This window comes from Cherax quadricarinatus, chromosome 36 (genome assembly GCF_038502225.1).
Source record: "Cherax quadricarinatus isolate ZL_2023a chromosome 36, ASM3850222v1, whole genome shotgun sequence".
In the NCBI taxonomy this organism is placed as follows: Eukaryota; Metazoa; Arthropoda; class Malacostraca; order Decapoda; family Parastacidae; genus Cherax; species Cherax quadricarinatus.
In genome coordinates, this window is record NC_091327.1 from 7,637,364 (window position 1) to 7,657,897 (window position 20,534).

Here is a 20,534-nt window from a genome sequence, read left to right on the forward strand (position 1 = left end):
ACACAGCCCCACACCTCTAACTTCTACAGCAGGCGTCTACACTATCCCCTGTGGATCCTGTCCCAAGAAATAAGTAGGCGAGACAGGCAGAGATCTTGCAGTCCGCCTGAATGAGCATCGAAATGCCTCTAACAGAGACGAGGTAAGGTATGCCTGTGTCCTCCACAGAGACTCCATGGGGCATTTGATGAACTGGAATGAGGCGCAACTCGTTCTCACCGAACCAAACCTCAGACGCCGACAGTGCCTAGAAGCCTCACTAATCGCCATCACTGACACTATAGAACGTAACACTGGAAACTACAAAATTTCAAAAATATTGGCATACATGATACTTAAGCACCACCAACCCAATAACACAGGAGTCACATGATTTCATCGTCTACCCGTCCTCATCCCAACATGACATTCTTCAGGTCACTGTGCGTCACTCACACCTCACTCTCCGCCTATATATATATAATGTCTTTCTACCTCTGTATGTTAGAAGTGATCAAGGTCCCAGGACCGAAACGTTTTCTAATAAATATGTCATAGTGTTTGCTTACGTGTCTTTCTAAACCAACATTTGTGCAACATCCTTTCATTTTTTATACCACTGGCTGTCACTCTGGCTGCATCTGTCTGTCTATCTTTGTCTATCTATATCTCTGTCTATTTGTGTCTATACAGTGGACCCCCGCTTAACGATCACCTCCAAATGCGACCAATTATGTAAGTGTATTTATGTAAGTGCGTTTGTACGTGTATGTTTGGGGGTCTGAAATGGACTAATCTACTTCACAATATTCCTTATGGGAACAAATTCGGTCAGTACTGGCACCTGAACATACTTCTGGAGTGAAAAAATATCGTTAACCTGGGGTCCACTGTATATCTGTCACTCACATGTACACATAAGTACAGTTATTATACTTAGTGTAAATTACCAAAGATAACCCAAAAATTCCAGGCAAAGTGCTTGTAGATACAAGCATGACTGGCAACTCAGAGGCAAGTAATACACATTTTCACTTCATCAGGAATCAGATGTGACTACTGCATCGTGTCTAATACCTGTTGGTTCACAAGCCACTCTCTAAGACTGAGAAACATGACTGACAAACACACACAGGCAGACAGAAAGACACACTCACACACAGGCAAAGACAGATAAGCAGAGCTAGACAGACAGGCATACATGTTTGTGTGAAACAATGAAAACAAATAAAGCCAGGGTTTCCTACAGCAGTGCACTATCACTGTGTCACTCTACTGCTTACCCTGTCAGCAGTTTAGTGACACTCGCCATAAACACCACGCTTCAATAAGTTTCAGTTTCATATATACTCCAGCATGTCTAAAACATTGCTGAGGCCTATAAATACTCTGTATATATTTCTAGACAATAGTAAATGTCCAAGGCAGGTGAAAATGTACACCTGTTGGTGTGACTGACTATTTGAGTACTATTTCAGTACCTAATATTAGTGTCAGAACAAAGATTGGCTATGAAATCAGAGGCACTATTATAAATTCTAATTATCAGAATATAAAAATTATATAAATTAAAATAAAAACGAGAAAAAAGGTATATTGGCAATGCTTCTGCAAGTGGCAGGACTCATGCTGCCGTCAGGTGAGCATCCAGAGCCAACTTCGTCGTCTTATATCTCGGTAAGTACCGATCCTAAATTTTTTTTTTTTTTTTGGTCTTATAACCAAGAATTTTTTTTTTTCTTTTTTCATCAAGTCGGTCGTCTCCCACCGAGGCAGGGTTACCAAGAAATTTGCCATCTTTAAATTAAAAAAAAAAATTATTTTTCAAAATATTCGGAGCGCTGGCAGTGAATATGTAGATCTACGTTTGGACAGTTTATGGGTTAAACACTTGTACCTGTTCTTGCCACTATTAGCAACACTTTTATGCCTACTGGGTGCTATGATTGCTTGGCAGATACAAGATATGGCAATTAACCCTATGAGGGTCAGTCACGTATAAGTAAGTCAATGCAGCCAGGGTCGGTCACGTACTTATATGCCTAAATTCTAGCGCCTTCAAATCTGGTGGAAGAAAGCTGGCAGGCCTACATATGAAAGAATGGGTCTGTGTGGTCAGTGTGCACAGTATAAAAAAAAATCCTGAAGCATGCTGTGCATGAGAAAAAAAAAATCGACTGTGTTTTTGGCTTAAAACAGCAACACTCTAGTGTATTTTCGTATGGTATTTATGGTTGTGTTCTCATTTTCTTGGTCTCATTCGACAGAATGGAAGATATATTACAGAATTAGAGATGATTTTGATTGGTTTCACGATGAAAAGTACATCGAAATTGAGCTCAAAGTAGCGGAAATGATCAATTTTTACCGATGTTCAAGAGTAAACACAAGCCACACATCCAATACATGTCAACTGGCATGTCTAATATTCTTTCATAAGTGCGCTTATATCATTTATACCATTTTTACAATTATGCAGCAGTATACATAACAGAAAACTTTCTATTTTCTATGAGAATAAAAATTCAAAATGGAAAGCAAAAGTAATGTAAGAGGGGCCTAGAGACATGACTAATGAACTGCTGAAATGTTATTTTAGTGCCATGAATGTCTGTCTTGTTTATTCTGGACCCTATTTCGAAATTGGCATCTTTTGAAATTTTTATGAAATTACTCAAATTGCCAATTTCTGACCACTTTACTGCATAGTTGAAATTGGTAAATTGGCACATTCTTGTACTCAATCAATAGAACAAATGGAGTTCTAGGGATATAGCTATGATTTTAGTCAACTGCAACATTGGAATTGGCCAAAAATAGGGCTCAAAGTGGGTGAAATCGCCCACTTTGAGACCTCTTAACTTCATGAGACCATAATTCCCTAAGTTTTCTATCAAATTTCATACTTTTGGTGTCATTATGATTGGAAAAAGATTCTCTATCATTTCATGAGATTTTTTTTTTTTTTCAAAAATTTTTTGGCCCTGAGAACGAGTTTGGGAGAGGGCCTCTTGACCCTCAATAGGTTAAAAGATCAAAACAATACACAAACACAGCTAGCTCCTAAGACCATGGAACTGAACACATATTCACGAAGGCTGGGATGAGGGTGGCAGCAGTTTGAGCTAGCGAAATTTTTTCCGCGTCCACAAACGGAACCATGTTAATTTTACAAAGTGTTGTATAAAATTGTGTCGCAATTTTTCAGTAGTTGAATAACCAAAATGTGGCAAATAAATCGTGTAACATAATGATCTACTGTATATCTTCCATTTTATCAAACGAGACCAAGAAACCATGAATACAATCGTAAAAACAATACAAAAATACACTGCAGTCGCTGTTTTAATCCAAAAAACAATCAGAGTATTTTTTCTCACTATGCACTGTGTGCTACAGGACTTGTTTTATACAGTACACACTTACCACAGATGCATTCTCTCATATCTAGGCCCAAATTTACTGCTTACAGCTTATGTGAGTGAGCTGAACTCATGACTTAGTACTACGTCTAGGATCCTGGTTTCAAAGCCAAAGAACTACTGGAAGGACCCTCAAAGGGTTAAGACTTCCAGCAAGCGTGCATGAGCGTGGCAGAAATAAGCAGGAAGCGGCAAATGTTTCTGTGACTTGACGTGCTGTTGGAGTAACAGTTATGAAGGGATTGAAGGAAATCGGCTAGTCAGATCTGAGAGGTGGGAAGTACAGTGCTTGTGCTCTGAAGGAGGGGTGGAGATATGTTGCAGTTTTTCAACTACGTACAGTGTGGGTGCACCGCTGGAAAGACAGTGATGGAGTGAATGATGAACTAAGCGTTTCTTCTTTTTTTGGGGCCACCTTGCCTTGGTGGGAAATGGTCAAGGTGTTAATAAGAAAAAACTATCTTTTTTAAACTGCATATACTAGACTTTTTCCTTATAATAATACCATTAAAATACACTGGAACCCCAGATTTCACCCAGTGTGGATATCGTACAATTCAGATTTCAACCACTTTCTGGGCGAAATTTTACCCCGGGTTTTGTACCTCCGCTCGGAAATCGTCCATACCAGACGCGTCCGCTGACTGGTGGGGCGCGCCCGCTGATACATTTTTTGTGACTCAGTCTGCTTGTTATTCGTTCAGTGAGCATTACTCTGTGCATTCATCCGAAACACTTTTTTGTGCATGAGACTGATAAATAAGCCACCATGGGGCCAACAAAAGTTCTGAGAGTCAGTCCATTGGTAAAGAAGGTGAGAAACAATAGAATTCAAGAAAGAACTCGTAGAAAAATACGAAAGTGGCGTACGTGTGGCCGAGCTCGCCAGGATGTATGGGAAGTCCAAATCAACAATCAGTTCCATCATGGCGAAGAAAAAAGAAATCAAGGAATCTGATGTTGAGAGAGGGTGGTAGTGATTGTGGTAGAGGGTGGTAGTGATGGTGGTAGAGGGTGGTAGTGATGGTGGTAGAGGGTGGTAGTGATGGTGGTAGAGGGTGGTGGTGGTAGTGATGGTGGTAGAGGGTGGTGGTGGTAGTGATGGTGGTAGAAGGTGGTGGTGGTAGTGATGGTGGTAGAGGGTGGTAGTGGTGGTGATTGTGGTAGAGGGTGGTAGTGGTAGAGGGTGGCAGTGATGGTGGTCAAGATAACCTCTCCTCCCCCTCCCCTCCGAGCCGTCTTCCATATGCCAAGAAGTCTTTTCAGTAAAGGTGAAACTGATTTAAATGTTCATTTACCCATTAATTAGTGCTTTATATTTATTTCTCATTGTTTTCTGTATGTAAAACTATAGTTATTCTCTATAAAATATATATTTTTTTTAATACTCTGGGTCTGTGTGTGCAATTAGTGTATATTCCAATTACTTTTTTGCAAGTACCAAAACTATCTCTTGCTAGCTAGTACCAACTACCTCTTTTTTTTTTTTTATTGTGCAATAAACTGCTCAACTTATTTAATATTACAAATCAGATCTTACTCCTAAACCAATATTATTTCATAGTGACTATCTGTCCATTTAACTTGTTTACCATTACTTAATTGTAGTCCCTTATATATTTTTTGTCCTTTATTTTAGCTCTATATAAACACCTTAGATCATATATTCGCAATTGTTAAACTAATCAAGGTGCTATTCTCAGGTGCTAAAGTTAATAAGTTCACTATTTTGCCATTATACTCCAAAGCTCATTTATTTGATTACCACTTTATTGTTCACCACAACTTATATTAGTCCCTTTCATATTATAATTTTATATTATAATTCTAACTTTAAAGAATTACCTTTAAAGTACTACCTACTATCACATTCCCAAGCTCCATTATTTGATCATCACTTTATTTGATCACCACAAATTATTTTAGTCCCTTTTATATTGTCTCCTTTATTTTAGCTTTAAAAAACTACCTTAGCTCATTATTTTTTACATTTGTTAAATAATCCAGGTGCTATTATTTTTAGCTTTAGAATATTTACTTTATTTTTTACTTAATTCTAACTATAGATCCACTACAAATCTTATGATTACAAGCATTGATCCTGATACCAACCTCTTATTTAATGACTTAAATGATTCAAACAGTAACTGTAATTACTACACAGCAGAACAATCAAAGGCACTTCTCAGAGCCAACAACAACATAACTATCTTTAACTACAATATCAGATCTTTAAGCAAGCATTATGATGACCTCCTAGCATTACTAAATTCCTTGCATGCCAATATGTCCATTATTACACTAACTGAAACCTGGCTAAAGCCTGATACTACAGATGTCTATGCCATCCCTGGTTACACAGCCATACACAACTGTAGGCCAGACCAACAAGGGGGTGGCACAGCTATATACTACTCAGACCAACTAGAATGTATCACTAATACTTGCACAAGGGATGAACATGGGGAATGTATAATAACTAAATTCAAATCCAAATACCTACAAAAACCTCTCACAGTGATAAACATCTACAGAATTCCACAATCAAACATTAGCCAATTTAGTCAAAACCTAGGAAGTATGATAACTGATGCACGCATGAACAAAGATCACTTACTACTCTCAGGTGACTTCAATATAAATCTCCTGCAAGACCAGGACCCACACGTTACTGAATTCACAAACACAATGAGTAACTGCATGTTGCTACCAACAGTAACAAAACCTACACGAGTTACAGAGACTAGTGTTTCCCTACTTGACCACATCTGGACCAACACCATATCCCCTTTAAAATCAGGCATAATTACAGATAATACCACAGACCACTACCCTACTTTCCTCATAACTCTTGGTAAAATACCCCAAGACACTACTAAAGTCACCTTCAGACTTCACAATGAGGCAGCCATTAATAACTTCACAACAGCAGTAACAAACATTGACTGGCACACTGAGCTAGAAATCTATACAGATATTGACGAATGTTTTAATAATTTTCTAAAAAAGACCCAATACCTTTATAACAAGCACTGCCCTAGAAAAACTAAACAGATGACAGCTAAGAGACTGAACAGTCCCTGGCTAACACCCAGCATTCTCAAATCCATAAATACAAAACACCGATATGAAAAACAGTACAGAATGGGTCACATAACCAGAGACCAAACAAAACGTTACTCGTCAATCCTAACCAGCCTGATAAGAAGGGCAAAAAAATTGTATTATGAGAACAGATTATCCAACTTACGAGGTGATATAAAAAAGACCTGGAAGACCCTATCAGAAATTCTGGGAACAAAAAAGATATCACGACATAGCGAAATAAAATTAGCAAAATCAGATGAACCCCAACTCCCACCAACAGAAAAAGCAAACAGACTCAATGATTTCTTCTCCACTATAGGTCAAAACCTTGCCAATAATATCCCAAGCTCAGATACCCCACCAAATGACTACCTCACTGGCAACTACCCGAACACACTGTTCCTAGCTCCGACTAACCCATACGAAGTCTCCCTTATTATCAAAGCACTAAAAAACAAGGCAGGAGATTTAAATACCTTACCACCCTTTATATACAAAAAAGCGTCACAAGTACTATCACCAATCATTGCAACACTCTTCAACAAATCCATTGAATCCTCCACCTTCCCTACAGTTCTCAAAATAGCAAGGGTCACCCCGATCCATAAAGGAGGAGACCAAACAGAGTTGAATAACTATAGGCCAATATCCAATTTACACCCTCTCTCAAAAATCTTCGAAAAATTAATTCGTAAACGAATCCACTCCTACCTCATCTCCCATAATATTCTCAACCCCTGCCAATTTGGATTCAGGCCTAATAAAAATACTAATGATGCTATTATACACATGCTAGAACATATATACACTGCAATAGAGAAAAAAGAAGTCCCACTGGGGATCTTCATTGACTTACGTAAAGCTTTTGATACAGTAGACCATGACTTGCTCCACGTAAAATTGTCACACTATGGTATTAGAGGGCACTCCCTCAACTACCTCAAGTCTTACCTCAGCAACAGAAGCCAATATGTGTACGCAAATGGGGCAAGCTCTTCCGCACAACCAATTACAGTTGGTGTCCCACAGGGAAGTGTCTTTGGCCCTCTTTCTCCTATACATAAATGACCTACCAAATGCTTCGCAATTACTCAAACCCACACTTTTTGCAGATGACACCACATACGTCTTCTCTCACCCGAGCCCAGTCACGCTAGCCAATACTGTAAACACCGAATTACAGAAAGTATCTACCTGGATGAGGACTAACAAACTTACACTAAACATTGACAAAACCTACTTCATTCAGTTTGGTAGCAGAGCTACAGATGTACCTCTTAACATAACGATAAACGGATCACCTATCACAAAGCTAACAGAGGGAAAATTCTTAGGAATCCACCTCGATAATAGACTCAAATTTCATACACATATACAACAAATTTCTAAGAAAATTTCCAAGACTGTAGGCATACTATCGAAGATACGGTACTATGTTCCACAGTCAGCCCTCCTGGCCCTTTATCACTCTCTTATTTACCCCTATCTCACCTATGGAATTTGTGCATGGGGCTCAACAACAACTAACCATCTCAGACCACTAATTACCCAACAAAAGGCTGCAGTTAGAATGATAACAAATTCTCACTACAGGCAGCACACTCCACCAATATTCAAAACACTCAACCTACTCACCATACAAAACATCCATACTTATTACTGCACCTATTACATACATAGAACACTTAACTCTGATATTAACCCTCCCCTCAAACATCTCCTTGCCAACCTCAACAGAACACATGACCATAATACAAGGCACAGATCACTCTTTGATGTTCCTCGTGTCCATCTCACGCTATGCAAAAACTCAATGCACATAAAAGGCCCTAAAATCTGGAATTCATTACCTGTAAATATAAAAGAAACACTACCTGTTTATAAATTCAAGTCTCTTCTCAAAGTTCACTTACTCACTCAAAACCAAATAAATACTGAATAACTGAACCATATAAATTGTATATCCTAAATGTTACTCACAATTATATCACACAAATGTTAAACCTAACTTTGTTATTTTTTTAAATACACTACCTAACAGAATACTCCATTCTACTGAATGTACAGCAATGCATCCAACCATTGGAACTGTCTTTGTAATACTCATTTGTATTTTATAGTTATCTGTTTACAATAATGTCTTATCACTGATTTCATCATTGCTTAGTTAATCTTAAGTTAATTTTAAGCCAGCCCGTAATGCTATGCACATAAGTGGCTTTGGCATGCTGCTCTTACCTGTATTTTTTGTACCTCTGTTTGTATGCTAAAATTTCTAAATAAATAAATAAAATAAATAAATAAATAAATTAATTAGATTTACATTACACAAATAACCTGCACATAGAAGAGAGGAGCTTATGACGACGTTTCGGTCCGACTTGGACCAAGTCGGACCGAAACGTCGTCGTAAGCTCCTCTCTTCTATGTGAGGGTTATTTGTGTTTTGTTCCAGTCTCGGTATTGTGCCTTTTTTTGTTATTTAGATTTACATTATTTCTTATGGGAAATGTTACTTTGGTTTTCATCCATTATGGATTTCAACCAACTTTCTGGAATGGGTTAAGGATGAAAACCGGGGCTCCACTGTGATTTGATGCATACTAATGCATCAAATCACGCTAATACATTCTGAACAAGGTGTTCTAAATAAGGACTTACTATTTTCATGTAGTGACAAATGATTAAAATAATAATGTAATGTCAATGAGAGCTAAATTTTCTTAAACAGTAACTTATCCATTTCCTCACCGACTGTCTTGCATCCATACAATTGTTGTTACAATTGCACTCTGATGCATTTGGCATACAACGATACAACTTTCTTTCCATGAGCTTACCTCCTACTATTTTTCCACTGAAAAATTTTCGTATACTTTCTCCCTCCCCCATTTTTCTACCTTTTTATTCCACCAATGTTTCCATTTCCTTCCCAAATTTACATCCCTATAACTATAAACCACAGGGTGCACTCTAGCATGCCAATACTAAATCCCCACACTAATCCAGAACGGACAAATGCTGGGATAATCTCTCTCACCTAAGTAGCTTATTAGTTAACCCTTGAAGTGTCCAAACGTAGATCTACGTTCACTCGCGTGGCACTCCGAATGTAGATCTACGTTCAATGTTACATGCTTTCTATGTAAAAACTAACGTAGATCTACATTCGGAGAGCAACACGAGTGAATGTAGATCTACATTTGGACAGTTTAAGGGTCAATCTTTCAAACCCATGCAACCTTCTCCCAAGGGTTACTCATATTTCTCACCCTACCATCTCGAATTCATTATCTTCGTGATTATTTTTTCCCACCAATACCTCCTTTCACTCTTTCTTCTAAAATCATGTACAGTACATCAGAAAGTCTGTCCTTCAGCCTTTTATCTATCAACAGTCTATCAAATTGCTTTTGTTGAGTATTACATAACTGTTTTACTTATTTACACTCTTCTTAAATATGTATTGACGAAACTTTTTCCTAACAAAAATTGAAAGGATGCCATCTTCAATTAGTTAGCATCTAACTGTCAATCTCACTAAATGCTTACATAAAACCTCCCAGAAACTCTCACTCTCTCCCTCTACAATCCTCTTCCCACTATTTACTGTATACAAGGCAACATTTATTATACCCTACTTCTCATAATTCCACTTTAATCTACAATTCTTGAATTTAAACATTTATTCGTCATTTTATTTCCTCAATTCCATAACATTCTTATTTTTATAAGGTCACTATAGAATTTCTGGTAAACTATGCATATTATGCATTTCAGGTCAAATTTGTATTCTATGGACATGTATACCTTACTTTTAATTTGAAATTTGACTTTACAGAATGTGAACTTAAATTATGGAAGAATAAATGAATACTAACTTCTGCCAGGGAGATGCCAATAGTTCCAGTACCACAGCAGATATCCAGTATTGCAGATGTGCCATCCAGTTCTGCCAACTCTCCAATTTTATCATAGAGCAATTCTGCACCAGTTGTATTTACCTGGAAAATAAAGTTATCAAAGATATATTAGTAAAGAGGTTCTCCAAAGCCCAGTAAACTTCTGTAGTTCTCCCTCAAAAAATTATAAATTTTTATAGTGTACTGCTTGCATCATGTATAATTCCTGCATGCCCATGCTGTTCTTTAACTGTAACTAATGTATCAAAACTACATAGATGCTATGTTGCCATAACTGATATGCCTCCTATTCTAATAAGAAATAATTTCAGTTTGCTAAATTTGTCCAGTCTTGTGAGTACATGTTTTTTTTTTTTTTTATCACACTGGCCGATTCCCACCAAGGCAGGGTGGCCCGAAAAAGAAAAACTTTCAACATCATTCACTCCATCACTGTCTTGCCAGAAGGGTGCTTTACACTACAGTTAAACTGCAACATTAACACCCCTCCTTCAGAGTGCAGGCACTGTACTTCCCATCTACAGGACTCAAGTCCAGCCTGCCGGGTTCCCTGAACCCCTTCATAAATGTTACTTTGCTCACACTCCAACAGCACATCAAGTATTAAAAACCATTTGTCTCCATTCACTCTTATCGAACACACTCACGCATGCCTGCTGGAAGTCGAAGCCCCTTGCACACAAAACCTCCTTTACCCCCTCCCTCCAACCTTTCCTAGGCCGACCCCTACCCCGCCTTCCTTCCACTACAGACTGATACACTCTTGAAGTCACTCTGTTTCGCTCCATTCTCTCTACATGTCCGAACCACCTCAACAACCCTTCCTCAGCCCTCTGGACAACAGTTTTGGAGTACATGTATTTCCTACAAAATTTCTTTAGTGCAAAAAAATCCTTTATGGAAAATTTCATTCTTTTTATTGCTAGCAGTAATTCAGTGTCATGCATGCTGGATGTGGTACTGTCTAGGTCAGAAACACTAAAGAATAGCTCCTTTTAATTTGGAATATCCTTATCAAAAAATTACAAATACAGCCTCTCCTCACTTAACCTTTAAACTGTCCACACACAGATATACTTGCGCAGCAATCCGAACGTATATCATTCCTTCAAATTTGGCGTGATTGGCCTGAGTCGCCTAGACATGAGAGAATGGGTGTGTGCACTCAGTGTGTGCAGTATGAAAAAATCAGCGGTGCCAGGGTACCGCATGGTAGGACCAGTTAGTTTCAGCTCCATCTTGGGTCAACATCATGGCAAACCCTAGTGATTCACTGATGCCTCATCGTGGACAGTGGAACAGAATGTGAGTTTAGTAAATTTGACAGTGATATGGCCACTAATGATCAGGGAATTAGTAAAACTATTGATGACAACCCAGATGACCCTCAGCCCATGACCTCTGAGGTGGCCAGTGTGTACAGTGTGGCCATACCAGACCCTCAGCCCAGCACTTTTGGGGTGGCCAATGTGGCCATACCAGACCCTCAGCCCAGCACCTCTGGGGTTGCTAATGTTACTACCCAGAGGCAGCTTTGCAAGAGGAAATTATCGTTTTCCAAGCGTTATGGTGATATAAGTGACAATGATGAAATAGATTTTCTGCCTATAGATGATTCGTGTGAAAGGGATTATCATTTTCCCCCAGTGAAACGTACTTTTAGGCATCGTAACCTACGCTCAGGCAGTGTGCCATATGTAGTCGGTTGCAAGGATTGTGGCAGGTCACGATTCAAAACCCCTGCCACTGACAGTGATAGTGATCATGAATGAGAGTATGCTGGAATGGAGGAAGAGGGAGGTGGCATGGTGCTTGGACCTCGTGGTGCAGTGGGTGGGCAGACAAAGGACTGCCCAGCACCCTCTCAACCATGTGTTGCCTCCACTCCTGCTCCTCCACGCCCCATGCCACAGGTCCACCTTGCGCCATCTGACCACGAATGGAAGTGGTCAGCAAGTACACCATTTGTGCCACATCCTTACAATTTTGATGCCAAGTGGAAGTGGCGTCATGCCACACTGTCCCATCACAAATGAGTCTACATAGTTAGACTATACTTTGATGAGCTGATCATGAACCTGACTGTTACCCAGACCAACTCGTCACGGTTGCGCAGGTGGAAAGACACAAATGTGGCTGAAATGTATTTATTCCTTGGCACTGCCATGCTTATGCCACACACATATAAGAACAATAGAGCACACTACTGGTCCACAGACCACTTCATCAGTACTCCAGTCTTCGTGACCTCCTTCCCGGCAACAGACTCACTCTGTTGCTACGAATGTTGCACTTCTCAGGCAGGAATACGCCAAACCGAAATGACCTCCTATACAAAAAACGGGATTGTTTATGTATTTGAAGCACAAACTCAGTGCCTACTTTTATCCCTTCAAGAACATTGTTATTGACAAGTCCTTGATACTGTTCAAGGGACGACTGTCATTCAAACAATATATACCAAGCAAAAGCAATCGCTTTAATATAAATCTCTGTCATGTGTGAGTGTGAGACTAGTATTGTGTTGGATGTCATTATCTACACAGGGAAAAAGACACTCAGCGATACCAGGCGTGCACTGGGTATTTCTGGTGTTGTTGTTCGCAAGATGATGGAGCCATACCTTGGCAAGGGTCATACATTGTTCACAGACAACTGGTATACAAGCCCTTTGCTCATTGATTTCCTACTTGTGAACAATACTGATATATGTGGAACAGTGAGAAGGAGCAGAAAGCACATGCCAAAGTTCACTGGAGGAAATCTAGTGGAATCATTTCATGACAATGACATGATGGCACTGATGTGGCATGACAAACGGGACGTGACATTGCTGTCAACTGTGCACACAAACAAGATGGTACAGACAGACTGAGCAGGTTCAACAATGAACCTATTGTAAAGCCAGCTGCCGTCATCGACTATACGAACAATACGCGACTAGTCAATAAGTGTGAAATGATGATAGGCTTTGTTGACTGTGTGCGTAGGAGTTGCAAGTGGTATATGAATAACATTTTCTCTGTTCATCAGTCACGTCTCCAGGCCCCTCTGATATTACTCTTGCTTTCTATTTTGAATTTTTATTCAAACAAAAAATAGAAGATTTACTGTTATGCAGACTACTGAAATACAATACCGTGACAGGAACAATGCACAAATAGCCCGCACATAGAACAGAAGAGCTTACGACGATGTTTCGGTTCGACTTGGACCCTTTACAAAGTCACACTAGCAAAAAGGAAAGAAGGACGGAGTATACATAGGCAGCAGACGAGGAGGAGGGAGGAGGAGGAGGGAGGGAGGAGGGAGGAGGGAGAAAGGAGGAGGGAGGGAGGAGGAGGGAGGGAGGAGGAGGGAGGGAGGGAGGGAGGGAGGGAGGGAGGGAGGGAGGGAGGGAGGGAGGGAGGGAGGGAGGGAGGGAGGGAGGGAGGGAGGGAGGGAGGGAGGGAGGGAGGGAGGGAGGGAGGGAGGGAGGGAGGGAGGGAGGGAGGAGGAGGGAGGGAGGGAGGGAGGGAGGGAGGGAGGGAGGGAGGGAGGGAGGGAGGGAGGGAGGGAGGGAGGGAGGGAGGGAGGGAGGGAGGGAGGGAGGGGAGGGAGGGAGGGAGGGGAGGGAGGGAGGGAGGGAGGGGAGGGAGGGAGGGAGGGAGGAGGAGGAGGAGGAGGAGGAGGAGGAGGAGGAGGAGGAGGAGGAGGAGGAGGAGGAGGAGGAGGAGGTGGTGGTGGTGGTGGTGGTGGTGGTGGTCAGTCAAATACAGTGGACCCTTGTTTTTCATAAGGCTCGAAAGTCGTAATTTTTGAAAATCGCAACTTTTTTTCGTCAAAACATCAACTCGAAAATTGTCGTTTGTCTCGGACACGTATGCACTGCCTCGAGCAGCCTCTCACTCCATTCCTAGCCAGTGTGTCATTGTTTATTAGTGAGTGAGGATGATCCCACAAGTTCATACAACACATTTCATAATATTCTATTCGTTTTAGTGCTTGCAACTGCTAAATAAGCCACCATGACTCCAAAGAAAGCTTCTAGTGCCAGCCCTTTGGTAAAGAATACGAGAAACACACATAATTTAAGAAAAAGTTTGTAGAAAAATACGAAAGTGGTGATGGTAGAGTGGTAGCAGTTGTGATATTGGTAGAGGGTGGTAGTGATGGTGGTAAAGGGTGGTAGCAGTTGTGATAGTGGTAGAGGGTGGTAGCAGTTGTGATAGTGGTAGAGGGTGGTAGCAGTTGTGATAGTGGTAGAGGGTGGTAGCAGTTGTGATAGTGGTAGAGGGTGGTAGCAGTTGTGATAGTGGTAGAGGGTGGTAGCAGTTGTGATAGTGGTAGAGGGTGGTAGCAGTTGTGATAGTGGTAGAGGGTGGTAGCAGTTGTGATAGTGGTAGAGGGTGGTAGCAGTTGTGATAGTGGTAGAGGGTGGTAGCAGTTGTGATAGTGGTAGAGGGTGGTAGCAATTGTGATAGTGGTAGAGGGTGGTAGTAGTTGTGATAGTGGTAGAGGGTGGTAGCAGTTGTGATAGTGGTAGAGGGTGGTAGCAGTTATGATAGTGGTAGAGGGTGGTAGCAGTTGTGATAGTGGTAGAGGGTGGTAGCAGTTGTGATAGTGGTAGAGGGTGGTAGCAGTTGTGATAGTGGTAGAGGGTGGTAGCAGTTGTGATAGTGGTAGCAATTGTGATAGTGGTAGAGGGTGGTAGTAGTTGTGATAGTGGTAGAGGGTGGTAGCAGTTGTGATAGTGGTAGAGGGTGGTAGCAGTTATGATAGTGGTAGAGGGTGGTAGCAGTTGTGATAGTGGTAGAGGGTGGTAGCAGTTGTGATAGTGGTAGAGGGTGGTAGCAGTTGTGATAGTGGTAGAGGGTGGTAGCAGTTGTGATAGTGGTAGAGGGTAGTAGCAGTTGTGATAGTGGTAGAGGGTAGTAGCAGTTGTGATAGTGGTAGAGGGTAGTAGCAGTTGTGATAGTGGTAGAGGGTGGTAGCAGTTGTGATAGTGGTAGAGGGTGGTAGCAGTTGTGATAGTGGTAGAGGGTAGTAGCAGTTGTGATAGTGGTAGAGGGTGGTAGCAGTTGATAGTGGTAGACGGTGGCAGCAGTTGTGATAGTGGTAGAGGGTGGCAGCGGTTGTGATAGTGGTAGAGGGTGGTAGCAGTTGTGATAGTGGTAGAGGGTGGCAGCAGTTGTGATAGTGGTAGAGGGTGGTAGCAGTTGTGGTAGTGATGGTGGTAGAGAGTGGTAGCAGTTGTGATAGTGGTAGAGGGTGGTAGCAGTTGTGATAGTGGTAGAGTGTGGTAGCAGTTGTGATAGTGGTAGAGGGTGGTAGCAGTTGTGATAGTGGTAGAGGGTGGTAGCAGTTGTGATAGTGGTAGAGGGTGGTAGCAGTTGTGATAGTGGTAGAGGGTGGTAGCAGTTGTGATAGTGGTAGAGGGTGGTAGCATTTGTGATAGTGGTAGAGGGTGGTAACAGTTGTGATAGTGGTAGAGGGTGCCTTCTTCAGTGATTCAGCGATTCTACAAACTCCTCCACTGCTGTTGGAGTTATATAGGGCTACAGAAAACACCGCCACCTCAGCTGCTGCTTCACCACCATTATGGACGGCTTATGCTCTCAGTGGCCCTTATATACCCAACAACAACAACACAACATAACACCTCTCGTGACATACATAATGACTGAATTTATTAATTTTAAAGTATATTCCAAGTTTCTATGTTATTAATATTGTTTATTGTCATATTAGTTTAATTGTGATAGATAAATAAGCCGCAGAGTTGATATTAGTGTCATATTCTCCAACAATAAACTCTGCTCCCCTCCCTCTGCCCCGTCTGCCATACACCAACAAGAATCTTCAATAAGTGTGATGTTAAATTTTCATTTATACATTTTATTAGTGCTTTACATTTACAGTGGACTCCCAGTTCGCGATGCTATCAGTATCCAATAAATCCGGTAACCGATGCATTATATAGCCAAAAATTTGCCTACGTTCCCGTTACAAAACCCGGTATGCAATGTGATTCGTACGAGACGTGTCCACGTGTGGCATGAACTGCCCAGTGTGTACCAGTGTTTACAAGCCAGCCAGTGTGTGCGCATCTAAGGAGACATTCGGTACATTCCATATTATTCACATTATCACTGTTTTTGGTGCTTGTTTCTGCAAAATAAATCACCATGGGCCCCAAGAAAGCTTCTAGTGCCAACTCTTCAAGACCAAGGGTGTTAATGACTATTGAAATGAAGAAAGAGATAATTGCAAAGTACGAAAGTGGAGTGCGTGTGTCGGAGCTGGTCAGGTTGTATAGTAAACCCCAATCAACCATCTCTACTATAGTGAGCAGGAAAACGGCAATCAAGGAAGCTGTTCTTGCAAAAGGTGCAACTGTGATTACGAAACAGCGACCGCAATTGTTAGAAAATGTTGAGAGACTGTTATTTGTGTGGATAAATGAAAAACAGATAGCAGGAGATAGCACCTCTCAAGCAATCATTTGTGAAAAGGCTAGGCAGTTGCATGACGATTTGGTAAAGAAATTGCCTGCAACTAGTGATGTGAGTGAATTTAAGGCCAGCAAAGGTTGGTTTGAAAGATTTAAGAATTATAGTGGCATACATAGCGTGATTAGGCATGGTGAGGCTGCAAGTTCAACCACAAAGCGGCTGAAAAATATGTGCATGAATTCAAGGAGTACATAGAGGCTGAAGGATTGAAAACTAAACATGTGTTTAATTGTGATGAAACAGGCCTGTTTTGGAAGAAATTGCCAAGCAGGACCTATATTACTCAGGAGGATAAAGCTACCTCAAGTCCTAATGGAGGGGGATTCCCCTTCTAAACAATAGGTTCAATACTCTCCCCTCTTCCCATCCCATCAATCATCACCAGATCTTCATTAAAGGTAAGTGTCAATTATTCTATTGTTATTGTTATTATTGTAATTATTTTATTGCATTAAACTTAATATTTCATGTGGTAAAAGTTTTTTTTCATACTTTTGGGTGTCTTGCACGGATTAATTTGATTTCCATTATTTCTTATGGGGAAAATTGATTCGCTTTCCGATAATTTTGGTTTACGATGAGCTCTCAGGAACCGATTAATATCGCGAACCTCCTCCCTGTCATTCATTCATTGGAGGTATTTTGCACCATCTGCCAAGTCTCTTGCTGTCGTGCAGGGTGACTGAAGTGTTCAGGTTTGAGACCAGTTTCTCCAGGATTTTCCAAGTGTAAATTATAATGTACCTTCCTCATGTACTTTCCAAGGAATACAGTTGAGAGGAACTGCAAATATTCCCAGTAGTTCAGATGCTTGATTGAATGTACACAGGTAGGGAAAGTTGTCAGTGCACATTCTAGCTCAGCAATCTCACATGCCTTGATGACTAGAACTATATATGTTTTACAGTTATATTCATATTTTTGAGAATTAAAGAGTACTTGCACTAATTGACATTTTAGTGTATATTTTGTTGGAAAAACCTATAATATAAGAAGTGAACAAATCTAAGTGAACATCAAGATAATTGCACGTGAAAAGGACAAGTTAATTTTAATTTCAAATCTGAGACAAACTTCTTGTGTTAAATTTGGCTAGAACATGTCAACCGATTTTTTTCAACTTATTTTTTTTTCTAGCTGGGAATCCACCAGGTCCATCAACCGAACTTTCAACAGTTCACCTACAAGACTAATTGAAAATCATGATATAAACCTTGGTAACAGATACCAACATATGGTTCAAAATAAAAAAGTGAGCAAACATTAGGGCATATTTATTTTATTTAACAAGAGTTTAGTACTGGGATTTTGATCACTTTGACATACAAAGGGTTGAGAATCATAAAACAGTGGACCCCCGCATAGCGAACGCCTTGCATAGCGAACAATCCGCATAGCGAACGCTTTGTTCGCTAAAATTTTGCCCCGCATAGTGGACAAAAACCCGCTCAGCGAACTTCGTCCGAGACGCGTCCAATCTGCGCCCTCAGCCAGCCTCACATGTGCCGCCCGTCCCATTGTTTACCAGCCAGCCTCCGCGGTAACATTCAAGCATACACTCGGAATATTTCGTATTATTACAGTGTTTTCGGTGCTGTTTGTGGAAAATAAGTGACCATGGGCCCCAAGAAAGCTTCTAGTGCCAACCCTACACCTCAAAGGGTAAGAATACCCATAGAAATGAAGAAAGAGATCATTGATAAGTATGAAAGTGGAGTACGTATCACCGACCTGGTCAGGTTGTACAAGAAACCAAAATCAACCATCGCTTCTATTGTGGGCAAGAAAACGGCAATCAAGGAAGCTGTTGTTGCCAAAGGTTTAACTGTGTTTTCGAAACAAAGATCGCAAGTGATGGAAGATGTTGAGAGACTCTTATTGGTGTGGATAAATGAAAAACAGCTAGCAGGAGATAGCGTCTCTCAAGCGATCATATGTGAAAAGGCTAGGAAGTTGCATGACGATTTAATTAAAAAAATGCCTGCAACTAGTGATGATGTGAGTGAATTTAAGGCCAGCAAAGGTTGGTTTGAGAGATTTAAGAAGCGTAGTGGCATCCATAGTGTGATACGGCATGGTGAGGCTGCCAGTTCGGACCACAAAGCGGCTGAAAAATATGTGCAGGAATTCAAGGAGTACATAGAAACTGAAGGACTGGAACCTGAACAAGTGTTTAATTGTGATGAAACAGGCCTGTTCTGGAAGAAAATGCCAAGCAGGACCTACATTACTCAGGAGGAAAAGGCACTCCCAGGACATAAGCCTATGAAAGACAGGCTTACTTTGTTGATGTGTGCCAATGCTAGTGGTGACTGCAAAGTTAAGCCTTTATTAGTGTATCACTCTGAAACTCCCAGAGCGTTCAGGCAAAAGAATGTCCTCAAGGATAATTTGTGTGTGCTGTGGAGGGCAAACAGTAAGGCATGGGTCACTAGGGAATTTTTCTATAACTGGTTACACCATGCATTTGCCCCCAATATGAAAGATTACCTAACTGAAAAGAAATTAGACCTTAAGTGCCTCCTGGTGTTAGACAATGCCCCTGGTCATCCTACAGACGTGGCAGAGCGACTTTATGGGGACATGAGCTTCATTAAGGTGAAGTTTTTGCCTCCTAATACCACTCCTCTCCTGCAGCCCATGGACCAGCAGGTCATTTCCAACTTCAAGAAACTGTACACAAAAGCTCTGTTTCAAAAGTGCTTTGAAGTGACCACAGACACTCGATTGACTAAAAGAGTTTTGGAAGGATCACTTTAATATCCTCAATTGTGTAAACCTTATAGGTAAGGCTTGGGAGGGAGTGACTAAGAGAACCTTGAACTCTGCTTGGAAGAAACTGTGGCCAGAATGTGTAGACAAAAGGGATTTTGAAGGGTTTGAGGCTAACCCTGAGAGGAGTAGTATACCAGTTGAGGAATCAATTGTGGAATTGGGGAAGTCCTTGGGGTTGGAGGTTAGTGGGGAGGATGTGGAAGAGTTGGTGGAGGAGGACAATGAAGAACTAACCACTGATGAGCTGATAGATCAACTTCAAGAGCAAGAGGCCAGACCTGGGGAAACTGGTTCAAAGGAGGGGAGAGAGAAATTGAAGGAATTGCCTACTTCAAAGATTAAGGAAATGTGTACAAAATGGCTTGAAGTGCAAACCTTTTTTGATGAAAATCACCCTCACACAGCTATTGCAAGCCGTGCTGGTGACTGTTACAATGACACTGTTGTGAACCACTTTAGACAAATCATAAAGGAACGAGAGGTACAGGCCACTATGGACAGATATGTTGTGCGAAAGAAGTCCAGTGACTCTGAAGCTGGTCCTAGTGGCATTAAAAGAAGAAGGGAAGTAACCCCAGAAAAGGACTTGCTACCTCAAGTCCTAATGGAAGGGGATTCCCCTTCTAAACACTAACACTCTCTCTCCCCTCCTCCCATCCCATCAATCATCACCAGATCTTCAATAAAAGTAAGTGTCATGTAATTGTGCATGCCTTTTTCAGTTTGTGTGTACTAAAATTAACATTTTTTTGTGGTAAAAAAAATTTTTTTTCATACTTTTGGGTGTCTTGCACGGATTAATTTTATTTCCATTATTTCTTATGGGGAAAATTAATTCGCATAGCGAACATTTC

The 20,534-nt window shown here is 40.9% G+C and overlaps 1 protein-coding gene across 3 annotated transcripts in view; it reads right to left on the bottom strand.

Moving 5' to 3' along the window:
* Positions 1–20,534, bottom strand: part of LOC128691316 (tRNA (uracil-5-)-methyltransferase homolog A) — a gene marked incomplete at its 5' end in the record, with an annotated part of 224,772 nt that overhangs the window by 121,923 nt on the left and 82,315 nt on the right. For all 3 annotated transcript variants that reach the window (XM_070091679.1, XM_070091680.1, XM_070091681.1), the window contains 1 exon segment: positions 10,370–10,492. In XM_070091679.1, coding sequence (XP_069947780.1) covers positions 10,370–10,492 — 123 coding nt within the window.